At 45.1% G+C, this 13,778-nt stretch overlaps 1 protein-coding gene across 1 annotated transcript; it reads right to left on the minus strand.

The window, feature by feature from the left end:
- Nucleotides 1-5,853: 5,853 nt before the first annotated feature.
- Nucleotides 5,854-13,778, minus strand: LOC133368654 (synapse differentiation-inducing gene protein 1-like). Its single transcript, XM_061593128.1, has 2 exons — nucleotides 13,613-13,778; nucleotides 5,854-6,284 (listed from the first exon to the last, which is right to left on the minus strand). Exons 1-2 carry the CDS (start codon nucleotides 13,718-13,720, stop codon nucleotides 6,135-6,137), a joined length of 258 nt encoding a protein of 85 aa, XP_061449112.1. The 5' UTR covers nucleotides 13,721-13,778; the 3' UTR covers nucleotides 5,854-6,134.

Genomic DNA, 13,778 nt, shown 5'->3' on the forward strand with positions numbered 1-13,778 from the left:
TCTCTTGCATCATTGTCCTTTGTCCTTAAGTTTTGGAAATATATTTGCATTGTGTGTTTGTGTACATAAAGTGCACAGTGAAATCCATAATGATAGTTATTTGTCTGTCATCTTGAGGGATACAGAGGTTCTGTCTCATGTATAGTTACAGCAGGAGTTATTCAAAATATTCATATATATATGGATCTGCCTTAGTTTCTCTTTCTGACAATGCAGCACAAATAAATGTATATATACATTCCTTCCAGTTAAGATTCTTTAGAGATACTTTCTGCAGATGGAAATATTGGAATTTTTATTTTGGCTTAGTAGATGTGGCTATTTGTTACCTACTAACTGGATCCTGGAATGCTATATCATTCTGTATATGAATGCTGCTCTCGGTTTTGAGAATTCTGTCACATTTTTCGATAATTTTGGAAGATGTTGCATGGCTGCATAGGAAAAGGTAAAAAGATTTAAAAAGAGTAATTGCACAGTTCATGACTGCAAAAAGGAAATTAAATTAGATACAGAATATCTAATCAGGAAGGACTGACCCCAGAGGTTTTGATAGCTGAGCTAGGAAATTCAAATGCCAGCTCCTTCTCTTTTGCAAGCTTAGTGTGGCTGAAGTGGAGCCCGAGTATTTGTCTAGCCAGGCAGGGATCAGGACCACTGCTTAATAGCAGCAGTACTACAGTGTTTAGTGCTTCTAGTCCTCAACAAAAAAGTGACCTCTCCCCAGTAGCAATATTACTAGCTCTGCTTAGTAGTAGCTGTGCATTTTCTCTCCACACCCACACTATTTCCCATTGCCTCATTCCCATAAAATAGTAACAGCAGCTATTGGACAGGGAAGCAGCATTCTCCAGCCCCAGTTGACTCCAGGTGCCACCAGTCACCATATGCTCAGAAGCACATGTTACCAAATTCTTCCAAGCTACACATGAATTGGATTGGACTGTGAAAGACCAACCCAAATTGTGCTTGCATTTTTACACATTTGTAGTGTGATGTAGTGGTTAAGATGTTGGACTACGACCTGGGAGACCAGGGTTCAAATCCCCACACAGCCACGAAGCTCACTGGGTGACCTTGGGCCAGTGACTCCCTCTCAGCCTCAGAGGAAGCCAATGCTAAAACCACCTCTGAATACCGCTTACCATGAAAACCCTATTCACAGGGAAGCCGTAAGTGAGAATCGACTTGAAGGAAGTCCATTTCCATTTCCAGGGCAGTACAATATCTCAGAGAGGAGGTCAGGTCTCCTGCTCCCCTGGTGCATTCACTATAGCTGCTCAATTTCCCTGCTTTTTAAAGCTTGATAGAAATATCTGTTGGCTACATTCTTAAACTGCAAGGGTTTTTTTTTGCCTGTTAGTTAATATCTCTGCTTTTTACTCCAGGAGGCAAGAAATGGGATCATGAGCTGCCTGGAGGGAAGCTGTGACAGAAGTATATTAGATGATTGATAAAGAAGAGTGGCTAGGTCCCTGCAAAAGAGAAGGGCCAGGAGGTGGGGGTGGGGGGTAGAAGTGTTTTAAATGAATGGATGCAGGAGGGGTGAAGAGATCCTGAAAGGCCATCCATACTGAGCATTTTTGTGAAGTGGGAGACTGTGGTTACCCCATTGCAAGGGGGGGGGTTTAATGTCATGAGGTGTTCTGGGGGTAGGTATTCTATGCAGGGCCCCATATACCCTGCCCTTCCACCTTTTTTTAAAAGTTGATTTTTCTTACTTTGCTTACGGGGTTGCTGGACATACTCTGTGTGTTGCTGAAGCTCTCTGTGTTGGTGAGAACTCTCCCACCATCTCAGTTTAGCCAGAGGCCTACTTCTGTATCTACACATTAAAACAATTGTATGCAGATACTTTTTTTTTTTAATACCTAGCCATGCCCCTGATGGTGAGTGAAAGGCACTCTGTACATCCTTAGAGGTGCTCTCTTCCACCCCATGGGGCTCGAGGTTGACTCTGAAAATGGATCCAGGAGTGGAGATGAAACCGTGCCCTTCTTCCTTGGCCTTTCTTCGCAGCCCAAGAGAACAGATGGTGGCTGCTCCAGCGGAGGGGGCAGAGGCAGATGGGGAAGGCAAGGGGACCATTGCTGTCACGTGCTTCTCGTTAGCAGCGCTACGTGGAACTTTCTGGAATCCAGTTAATCAGACATGGATGGGAGTAGAGCGTCAGGATTCACTGTGGAGCATTTTTACAGCACCAGCAATCCAGCCTCCCCTGTGCTGAGGCCCCCAGTCAGGAACATTCCAGGACAAGAGGAAATCAAAATTAATTTGCTCTTTCACAATCAAGTGTTTACAGAACCCTCTCTGGCCTGAACTCATAAGCAGGAGTGGAACTCTGCCTTATGTGAGATTTTTGATATATGCTCACAAGTGGGAGTGGTGCTGTGCTGAGCGTGTTTTTGATTTTCAGGCCTCCTGCTTGAAAGTAAGTCAGTCCATTTATTCATTTGGAAATAAGCCATGACAACACTGTTGCCAAAAGACAATAAAAATCAAGAACGGTAATTGCATGTGGTTTAATGCCACTTAGGGATGACGTACGTTTAAGGTCTGCGTAGAGAATACTGTTACACTTAGCCCACGTCTCTAAGCAGTGAGTAGTTCCAGGGGTGTAGGGCTTACCCAGTTTGATTTCCTTTGGAAGGAGTTCACTGGAGCCTTACTGATCTTTTGTAATATTTGCATATATTTACAAACATACGGATTGGGCAGAGGTGGAGGCACAGCTTAAACATAACAACAGAAGGCAACACCCACTGTTCCTACATCAGATCTGAAAGGAGACAGCCAGGCAGCACCCTGAGGTGCCTACAGAGCTCAAACTCAGCTCTCTGTAGCATTTCGGTAAATGTGTGAGGGCTTAAAGTGGGGAGGGGGGACACACATGGCCACCCCATCCCCATCATCCCCATGCACGCTGGCTCCATGTCTGACCTTTGTGTGTTGAGCATGAAGATTTGAAAGGAGATTCTAATCATGTTCAGTTAAATGCACCTAGAAGCATTCTCACAAATGGGTGCCCTGTACTCACAGGTTTCCCAATTCCCTGCCTCTCTCCTATGCATCTCCACGCAAACACGTTCAGAATGACCTTTCTTTGTGTTGAACACAGGGAGATCTGCTGTGGAGCCTTCTGCACTGGGGTGTTGGTGGTGGCAGTGGTTTGCTTGCACCCTTCTGCTCGTTCTCCTGGTCTCTGAGCCAGAAACACATGAACAGAACTTCTGTCTTCCTCAGCCTTTCATAAATTGAAGTGTGTCACTTGTTTCTCTCATGGACACCAAGATTACAACTGGGGTGGGGGTCCGCCCGGGGAGGTCTGATGTTTGGTCAGTGAAGGTCCTACGCAGGTCAAGATCCACCCAAACTGAATCAGCTGAGTCCACTTTGGAATGCAAATTCAAGCATTTCCCCCCTCCCCCCTCCCTAGGGGGAGGAACTGGTGGGCCTCCACATGTTGTTGGACTACATTTCCCATCAACTTGACAGTTGGCCATTGGAAGATAGAGCCCAACAACATCTGGAAGGCATTATGCTGAAAGCAGCAACATACTGCATGAAGCAGAAAGCTATTGTTCAGAATCAGAGTTCCTTCTTCTTAAGACAAAGATCCATCTGTCTGCTCAGTGAGTGAGACTGACTGAAAACTAATTTGTTCTTTCTCTTCTCCCCTCCCACCTGTTTACCTTCTGAACACGTGTGGCCCCAGGTGCATGTCTTTATCATGTGCAAGTAGACATGTGATCTAATGGAACTCTACCAAGCAGGCATGTCTGAAGGACGTTTGATCCAGAGTCATGCTGTACCAGAGTAAAGGTCTGTCTAGTCTAGCATCCACTTTCCAAACAGGGTTCTGCAAGGTGCTTTCTAGAAGCACGCTGTCACTGGAGGCTGAAGTGGTGAAACTGAGGTTGTCGTGCTTTGGACACATCGTGAGAGGGCATGATTCACTGGAGAAGACAGTAATGCTGGGAGAAACAGAGGAGAGTAGAGGAAGAGGAGGGCCAGACAAGAGATGGATTGATTCCATGGAGGGGGCCGCGGACCTGGACTTGCGGGATCTGAGCGGGGTGGTTCATGGCGGATGCTCTTGGAGGTCGCTGATTCATAGGGTCGCCATAAGTCGAGATCGACTTGAAGGCACATCACAACAACAACAACAACAAACAACTGATGAGGCACGCCTGGCACCAACATTACTATCTTTTCGGCGCCAGGTTAAAACCTTCCTCTTCTCCCAGGCATTTTAATATGTGTTTTAATATGTGTTTAATATGTCTTATAAACGTTTTAATTTTTTTTTAAGGAACCCCATTTTTAATGCTGTTTGAATTGTTTTAAATACGTGTTTTATTGTATTTTGATATTGATTGTTGTGAACCGCCCAGGGAGCTTCGGCTATGGGGCAGTATATAAATTTAATAAATAATAAATTTAATAAATAATAAATAAATAATAATAAATAATAAGGAAAACATTAAGGCAAAAGCTTTCTCACATTGTTCCTGGTAACTGGTGCTGAGTGATACGCTGCCACTGAACATGTTCTGTTTACTTACCCTGGCTAATTCTAACCAATAATCACATCTTCCATGAATACTTCTAATATATATTTTTTGTAGGCTAACGTTGTTTTTTTTTAGACCCTCCATGGCGCAGAGTGGTAAAGTGGCGGTAACGCAGCCAAAGCTCTGCTCACGGCCAGAGTTCAATTCCAGAGGAAGGAGGAAGTCGAATCTCCGGAAAAGGGGTCTACGTCCACTCAGCCTTCCATCCATCCGTGGTCGGTAAAATGAATACCCGGCATATGCTCGGGGGTAAAGAAAGGCTGGGGAAGGAACTGGCAATCCCACCCCATATATACGGTCTGCCTAGCAAACGTCACAAGACGTCACCCTAAGAGTCGGAAACGACTCGCACTACAAGTGCGGGGACACCTTTACCTTTACCCTTAAATGCATATTGAATCAAATTAAAGGAGACCTTTACCTGAAAAGCAGCAAGAGTGACAAAGGTGATTCCCTCAATATTTGTTCATTCAGCTCCTGACAGACAAGTGGCTTTCTCTTCCCACCAATGCCTTCCCCAAACAGCAGCCTATTGCAATGAAGCATCATATCTGGATATCATTCCGGTTGCATTATTGGGGTGAAACTCATTATGCTCCCCCTCCCACAGCACCAATGCTTCTGTTATGACTTCAGTGTAATTGCTTTTTAATATGTTCTTAAACCTTCTTTTAAAAAATATTTTTAATCTTAGACAATGTTTTTAAAGCCTTTTTTAAGAAACGTTTTTAAAGATGTTTTGTTTTAATGTGTTTTAAAGTCTGTTTTTATGATGTTTTAAAGAGTTTTTAGTGCTTTTGTTTGCCACCCTGGGCTCCCACTGGGAGGAAGGGTCAGATACAAATCAAATAATAAATAAATAATGCCCTTCAGGAGAGACCTGTTGGGAGGAGGGTCACCACTGAGACCGGAAGAGGAGGAGGAAGGAAAACCCTACTACCGCTTTTTTCAAGTAAAAGTCTTTACTGCCCTTTTGTGACTGGATGCAAAAATTAGAGGACATGTTGTGCTCCAGCAGTAGCATCCTTTAGGTGCCAGGCTCAGATATTGGCATTTCCCCAGGCAGTCCAGCAAGAAGCGTCAACTGGCTTGACAGAACAGCGCTGCTGATTTTTTTATTCTGTTTTGTTTTCTGTTCATTTGCTGCTTTGAGGGATAAGCATCCGGACAGTTTTACTGACGTGAAGCCTAAAAACATCAACCGCCACCAAAGTTTAAACAAACCACTTTTGTGCAAGTTTCCTGCAATAGTTGCAGTGAGGGACAAGGCAACATGTAGTGACATTCATATATGTATTGTTTTATTGGCTTACATGTTAGTAGGTTCTTAAAGTACAAAATGAGTGACTTAAAAAAAAAGCAGAGTGATTAATCAGAAATAATATAAAGGAGCCTTTCCTTTGGAAAAGTGCAGCCTTCCAACATTCTAGCTTCAGCATGAGAACCTTGCTGGTGAATCATGACAGGATGGATCAGGATGCTCTTGTAGGAATACACTGGACCTGTTCCCAAGGGCCATCACAGTGGCATGCTCTGGGAAGGAGCATGGGACATCTCTCGTTATTTCTTTTTCAGGACGACAGCAAAAATCACTATCAAAATGATCAACGTAATTGCTCCAACAACAATCCCAATAATATTCAGTAGACGGGCCGTGCGGGAAGATTTGGACGCCTGATTGACATCTCCTATGTGAGTGGCGTTCTTCACCTGTGGAGAGGGGAAAGAGAGAAATCAGGGTCCAGAGCGGCTTGGGACAGACCAGCCTCCCCTAACCTGGTGCCCTCCAATAGTTTTGGACTACAGCTGCAGCCTGCTAACACAGCAAGCAGGTGGTAGAACTGTTGACGAAGACAAGGAGCAGAAGTTGGCAGTCACGGGAGTGTGACTGGTCCAAGGGTCCTCCAGAGCCTGGAGCTGAGACTGAATGAAATGAAAATCATGCTGGCCACCATGATAAAACAGGACTCTGGACTAGATAGGCCTTTGGCTTGATCCTGAAAAGCTCCTCTTGGGTCCTCATGGTGGCACTATGCAGTTGTTCTGGGAAACAGGGGGGGGGGCTTGGCAACACCCATCTCTTACTAGCTGAAAGGGGAGTCTGTTTGCTTGATGCCCACTTATGCTAATGGTGCATGTTGAATGTTGCTACCAGCCTGCATGTGCCATCACTTGTGGTAGCAGGGGCAGTGAGCCCTCTAAAGACCCTGGGGCCCTAGTGTTTGCCCTAGGATGCCAAATGCTGGTGCTGGGCATACTGGGAAGAAGCACCAGCTGTTCAATCGGGCTTCAGGCCTGGACATGGGACTGAAACAGCCTTGGTCGCCTTGGTAGATGATATGAGGAGGGCGTGGGATAGGGGCGAATGCACCTTCCTTGTCCTCCTTGATCTCTCAGTGGCTTTCGATACCGTTGACCACGTTATCCTCCTGGACTGCCTGAAGAGGTTAGGCATGGGGGGCACTGTATTGCAGTGGTTCCATTCCTTCCTCTCTGGTAGGTACCAAAGAGTGGCATTGGAGGATGAGGTTTCGGATCCTTGGCCTCTCACTTGTGGGGTGCCACAGGGTTCCATCCTCTCCCCGATGCTGTTCAACATCTATATAAAGCCGCTGGGGGCAATCATCAGGAGATTTGGGCTGCAATGTCATCAATATGCGGATGACACGCAGCTCTATCTCTCATTTAAATCTTCACCGAGGTTGGCTGTAGAAACCCTGTCCAAGTGCCTGGAGTCGGTGAGTGGCTGGATGGGAAGGAATAAGCTGAAGCTGAACCCTGACAAAACCGAGGTACTGTTTGTGGGAGACAAGGGAAGGCTGGGGGATGTGGACCTGGTGCTCAATGGGGTACGTTTGCCCCTGAAAGACCAGGTCCACAGCCTGGGGGTCATTCTTGACTCCCAGCTGACCATGGACGCTCAAGTCTCGGCTGTGAGCCGGGCGGTGCTGTATCAACTCCATCTGATACGGAGGCTGCACCCCTACCTTCCCAACCATCTGCTCCCACCGGTAGTACATGCCCTGGTCACCTCTCGCCTAGACTACTGTAATGCGCTCTACGTGGGGTTACCCTTGAAAATGGTCCGGAAGCTGCAACTGGTACAGAATGCGGCGGCTCGTCTGATTAAAGGCAGCCGCCGGCAAGATCACATCACTCCAGTGCTGAAGGAGTTGCACTGGCTACCGGTTGTTTACCGGGCCCAATTCAAGGTGTTGGTTTTGACCTTTAAAACCCTATACGGTTTTAGCCCAGTCTATCTGAAGGAGCGCCTCCAGCATTGTCAGGGATGCCGCTCAAAAAGATCAGCCTCAGAAGACCTTCTCTCGATCCCACCGGTTAAAACAGCTAGACTGGTGAGGACTAGAGAGAGGGCTTTTTCAATAGTGGCCCCCACCCTGTGGAACTCTCTCCCAAATGATCTCCGCCATGCCCCTTCTATGATGAGCTTCCGCCGGGCCTTGAAGACCTGGCTCTTCAGGCAGGCTTTTGGGGTGGGTTAGGTTTTTACTGTTATGGTTTTAAATTTTAACGTTTTAATGTATTGTTTTTTATCTTGTATGTCGCCCAGAGTGGCTGGACAACCAGCCAGATGGGCAACTAATAAATTAAATAAATAAATAAATAAATAAATAAATAAATAAATAAATAAATAATAATAATAATAATAATAATATAAAGGGGATTCAGGGAGAATTCCAAGAGCAGGGCAAGGCAGAGAATGACCTGGTGGTGACACTCTTTCTGATGACAAGTAGGCAGTGACACATTCACAGAGGCCCAATGGCACACCAGCAAAAGCCAACTGACAACTGACCCCTGTCAAGAACTCACAAGTTCCCACTGGGGTCATCTACCAATACTAGGGCAAATGATTCCAGCCAGGTAGGTAGGCTGCCACCACCCCTTAAACTTGGCCACCCACTCTGGGCCTAAGTGCCAAAAATAGACCTGCCAAGGATTCCAAAAGACAAGAGCCAAGGATGCACTCCTTGTCTTGGAGCCTTAAGGCAAAATACCCAAATATACGGTAGTCTGTGGCTACTTGGCCAAGGTGCTGGATTCAGAGCCAATTCCCCCCTGCAAGGAACACACACTAGTAAACAAGAGGTTGCTTTATTAAAATAAAAGTGCAAAAATGTAACAGCAAATTAATTCCTTAAACCAAACACCCCAAGGATTAGGTAAAATACAAAAGGCAAAGAGTTCAAGTCACAGGTAAAAAATAACAAAGCTGTCTAGCCTAATCTATACTCACACAATATAGGTAAACCAGCAGAGTAAATTCATGGTTCCACATCTCCCCAGAGATGTACAGCCTGGATGGAAGATGGAACCCCAACATCAGGTAGCACCAAGCAACATTGGGGAACAAAGACCCAGAATCACAATTAACTAGCCAATCAGGGGGCTTTCTGATGACAAAATCTTCTGGAGCTTTCATGCCTAACAGCCATGTGCTTCTCCAGCCTTCCCAGGCCTGTGGTCTTGAGGTACCAGTCTCAGGTTGATAAGGTATTCTTGCTCACTGCCTAATTAACTAAGTTCAGCAATTAGAACCAACAGTCTCATGGCCTCCCAGAGGCTCTAATTCAGGCAAGATGTTCCCCCCACAGTTCCTTGCCACAGAACCACTTTAGTTAACAACCTTACAAAGCAGGCATTCTTGACAACCCCCATAACACAAATCAGAAGAAACAGCTCACCAACGTGGAGTGGGACCAGCTCAGTGGCCAAGCACTTGCACAGCCTGCAGAAGGTCTCAAGTTCAAGCCCCCGTTAAAAGGATGACAGGCAGTAGAGCAAAGGCCCCTTCCTACCTGAGATCAGTCAGCACCGTGCTGGGGGGGGGGAGAGAAATAACTCCCCCCCAATCATCTGGTAGTCAGACATCCAATGCAGGCACACATTCCACAGCATCCCAATATGGGAGAGGGAGGGGACTTCTGGAAAGACTAAAAATAGCCTATGCAGCACGTGTCCCGAGATGGACTATCTGGCTTGTGTCATATAAGAAGAGTAATGTCAAGAATAATTAAAAAATGACAATAAAATTTCCGGAGGATGTTCACTGTCAGGAAATGGGAAGATAATTTTCAGCAGAGAGCATGGGAAAAGAGCAAGAAAGGAAGCTCCTCTCTCACCTCACAGCTTTTTCATATTTGCCTCTTCCTCTCTCAGATTCCCTCATTGTTTTCATGCTCAAGTGACTATGATGCCACCTCAGCTCCTGGGGGTTGTGGGGGGAAGGGCTTGGTGGGAACTGGAGAGAAGATCCGTGGGCTCTTCAAATGGAATCTCTTCCCAGTATCCTGATCCAGTGAGATGCCTCCCACCACAGTGATGTCCCAAGCAAGATGGAGACCAGGTGGCCCCGAGTTCTGGGATAGACTAGAACGTAAAGCCAGGCCCTTGCGTAAGGACCTGCTCCAAGGACACACAGCCCATGGAAAATGAAAAACAAGTTGCATGGTCCTACAGGTTCCTAACTTCCTAGGAGTGTTAGGTAGAAGGTCTCTTCTGCAGCACATGTAGCCCCTAAGAGGCTTTTACTAGCTCTTTGCTAATCTATCTGTAGCAGACTATTGTGTACGCCCATGTAGTGGAAAAATACTGAAACCGACGTGGCAGGAACTAGGCACCGCCTTGCAGAAAGTATAAAAGATATGGCATTTCCGCGCAAGGGCAGAGCTGTTCTGGGCATGAGTCGGTACGAGCTCTCCTTGTCTACACAAAGATAATAAAGAAAGATTGCTTGTTAACTTGAAACCTGTCTGCCTGTTCTTGGAGGGACAAAGGACAGGGTACGGTTTACGTAACAGGAGTACCCCTCAAAAAGAATTTTAGGCTGCTCTACACGCTTAGCTTGACTGTGAGTAAGCCCCACAGGACTCAGTGACTTACTTCTGGATAGGCTTGTATAGGAAGAGTGGGCCATATCCAGCCCACAAACCAAATGTGGCCGGCCAGGACTCCCCATTTGCCCCTCCAGGCCATTTTGGGGGAAGCCATGCCCACCCACCCTTACCTGCACCTGATGTCATACATGAAGCCAGGTGTGGGGCAGGTAAGGGTGGAAACTCAAAGGAATGATCAGGAGCTTAAACTGCTCCTTTGCTGAAACAAGGTGCGTTCACTGATGGGTGGTAGGAGCATGTCTTGCTCAAGGAGGGGGAAACAGCTTCCATTTGATGGAAATTGCATCTCTCTCTCAGTGCTGCTCTTTGAAGCCACCCTATGGTGAGCCTTTCAACCTCTGATGTTGGAGGTGGAAAGGATCAGCGCAGGCTTCCCTCAGTGGCACTGGGTACTTGGGAACTCCACAAGGGATTCTGACAACAGGACAGGACAACCCACCTGTCAACCATGTGATGCCATAATGACAGCCTGTGATGAACAGGAGGACAGAGCCGCCCACCTGCCATATTTGGCCTGCGAGGCTGACCCTGATAAGCTTCCAACCGTTGGAGCCAAAAAGGTTCTTCACCCCTGTTGCATAGGATTGCGCTGCTATTTTTCTTTACTTCTTAAAACGAAAAATCGCATGCACTTTGTCAAAATGTACAGGGATTTCCGAGTATGTGCATAATACTTTATCATTTATTTAAAAGCCTCCAAAAAAAATGACATTTCTCAAAGTGGCCTCTTAACAGGCACAGGATTGGTTGCAGAGGAGTAGATGGCAGCACCCCCTAGGCTGCTGTCCCACAGATTTGTTTTATGTGCCCTTCCGGTGTTGTGTGTGGGTATTTACTAGTGTTTCTTATAGCTTTAACCTTTTCATCGATCTCTGCCTTGGGATTGCTTATGATGAAGGAACGTAGCCCAGGGCCAGAGCGCCTGCCGCCTGCGCTGCATACAGTTGATCTCAGGTTCAACCCCAGGTACCTGCAGGTTGGGTTGGGAATGTCCCCGGCCTGCAATCCTGAAGAGCCACTGCCAGTCAGTGCAGACAATATTGAGCTAGATGGACTAGTCATCTGATTCAGCATAAGGCAGCTTCCTATGTTCTAAAGGGCAGGTTAGAAATACTTGGAGGGAACCTCAGCCAGGAGTGGCAGTGACGCCAAATCAGCCCGCATAAGCAGGGATGGGTGAATGTGTCCATTTAGGCTTTACATTTCCCCCCCCCATCAGTTTGTTAATTCTTTTTTTAAAAGCCGTCATGGAAATTCATTAGCATTTTAGTGCAAATTTCTCCTCACACACCTCACACATTTCTGCAAAGTACATTTCCCCTAATATTTATATTTTTTTCTTAAAATAATGCTTTTTTGTATGTTATTTTCACCTATGCATGCATTTTTATGCACACTACCTTAGTATATCCATTTTTTTAATGTTACTAGACTGGAGAACCGCATTGCAAAATTTGGAGAAGTGAGAATTTCTAAAGACAACTGCATTTCAGGTCACACTGCATTTTGCAAAGTGCAAAATTAGGCAAGATTTGCCTTTAAATGCAAACTGAATCAGATTTCTTCCCTGTCCCCACCTGTCAGTGCAAACAAGGTGTTCATCCAGAAATATATATAGGATTTCTGAGACTGACTGGCCATTTTCCAATAAATTTGGGGCAGGAATGGAAAATCCTAGTAATAGTGTATGTTATTTCTAACAGCCAATATGGACTGCAGTAATGAGATGTGGTCTTCAATTCCCTTGCCAATTTTTTGCAGAGAGAGAAAAAAGGTGAGAAGACAGCCAAATTCCGCAAACAATTCTAAAGTTTGTTGCTGTCTAAAAAAACAACACTACTATACCGTTTGCATCTTTAATAAGTATTCTCTTCCCTGCCAACACTTGTTTGAATTAAAAACCCATCACTGCATCCAGACTGACACCAATCCCTCTGCACTGCACCCCACTCAAAACAATACTCTCTTTGCAAAGATATTTGTACCAAGTACTTCCTTTGGAGGAAATTATTGAAATTTTAGCAGAGAAAATCTGTGCATTAAGCATATATGCAAACATACAAAACACTTGCACATGTACACAGGAAAAACAAAATCATCAATGCTAACAAGCACACAACTGGAGAATGATGTACTGTATACATAAAAATATGTAATAGATAAAATATGTGGAAAAGTAAACAACTAACAAAGCACTGGACTAGCACATGGCAAATGCTGATGGAAATTTCACAGTTAGGCAACAATATTGCAGCATGCTAATAATAAACATGCTGTATACAGAGATGTAAACATAGATCTTGAGGAAATGTAGATCTTTATAGGATCCTGGCAAATCCTGTTTCGCACTGAGTGTTGCTTCTTCAGAAATTATTAAACATCTTTCTCGTACAATCTCAGGAATGCCTCAGAAACAACACATGCTGCATAGCAGCAAAGGTAAGGACTGGGAACATTAGTTATGCTTTGGTTTCTCTCACAACAAACACATATATAGTTTCTCCAGAAGGAGACATAGTTCAAACCACTGACAGCAGTTCAAGACACTGTAGCTACTTGGTGTTGCTTAGGCATACACCTTTCCTCTGGCTTATGAACGCATCAGGTTTTAGTCTGATGTGCAGCATCCAAGAAAAGTTTTGCAGTGTGTAATATGTTTTTGTGCAGTTGAGCATATGGGATTTAATAAGGTGCTAGGTAATTTCTGAAAAAAATAGATGAGAAAAGATAAAAAGAAATAGAAAATAAAAATAAATATCGGTTCCTTTCAAATCTTCGTAACCGTATACTATTAATTAATGCCTTTTTTGTTAAAAAAAAAATGAGGTACCAGTGCTCATAGCTTGATAAACGTTTTATGGGTGCCAGCACCAAATGTGCTGGCATGGGCAGCAAACAGAGAGGTGCAGGTACTCTCTACTAGTGGGTACTGTCACCAAGAAAAGCCCTGTTAATAGTATATTACAGGACTAACTACTTAATAAGTTTTGGGACAGGCAATGTGCTGGTTGCTTGTGCAGTAGGAAAAAAGCTTAGAATAAACCTTGGAACACATTTAAGATCCAGATATTTCAAATTTCCCCATGTAGTGCGAGGCAAATAACCCCAAAGAAGACTTACCTGGACAGAGAAGACCAGAGCCGCAATTCCAAGTGGCAAACAGCAACACAACATGTTGAAGATGGACAGGGCAAGGTAGGAAGGAATGTTCACCCTGGAGGCTTCCATTATCCCGGCTTGAAGAGATCTCTCTGCTACTGAGCTTTGAGGAAAGATACTGATGCTA

This window comes from Rhineura floridana, chromosome 12 (genome assembly GCF_030035675.1).
Source record: "Rhineura floridana isolate rRhiFlo1 chromosome 12, rRhiFlo1.hap2, whole genome shotgun sequence".
Lineage (NCBI taxonomy): Eukaryota > Metazoa > Chordata > Lepidosauria > Squamata > Rhineuridae > Rhineura > Rhineura floridana.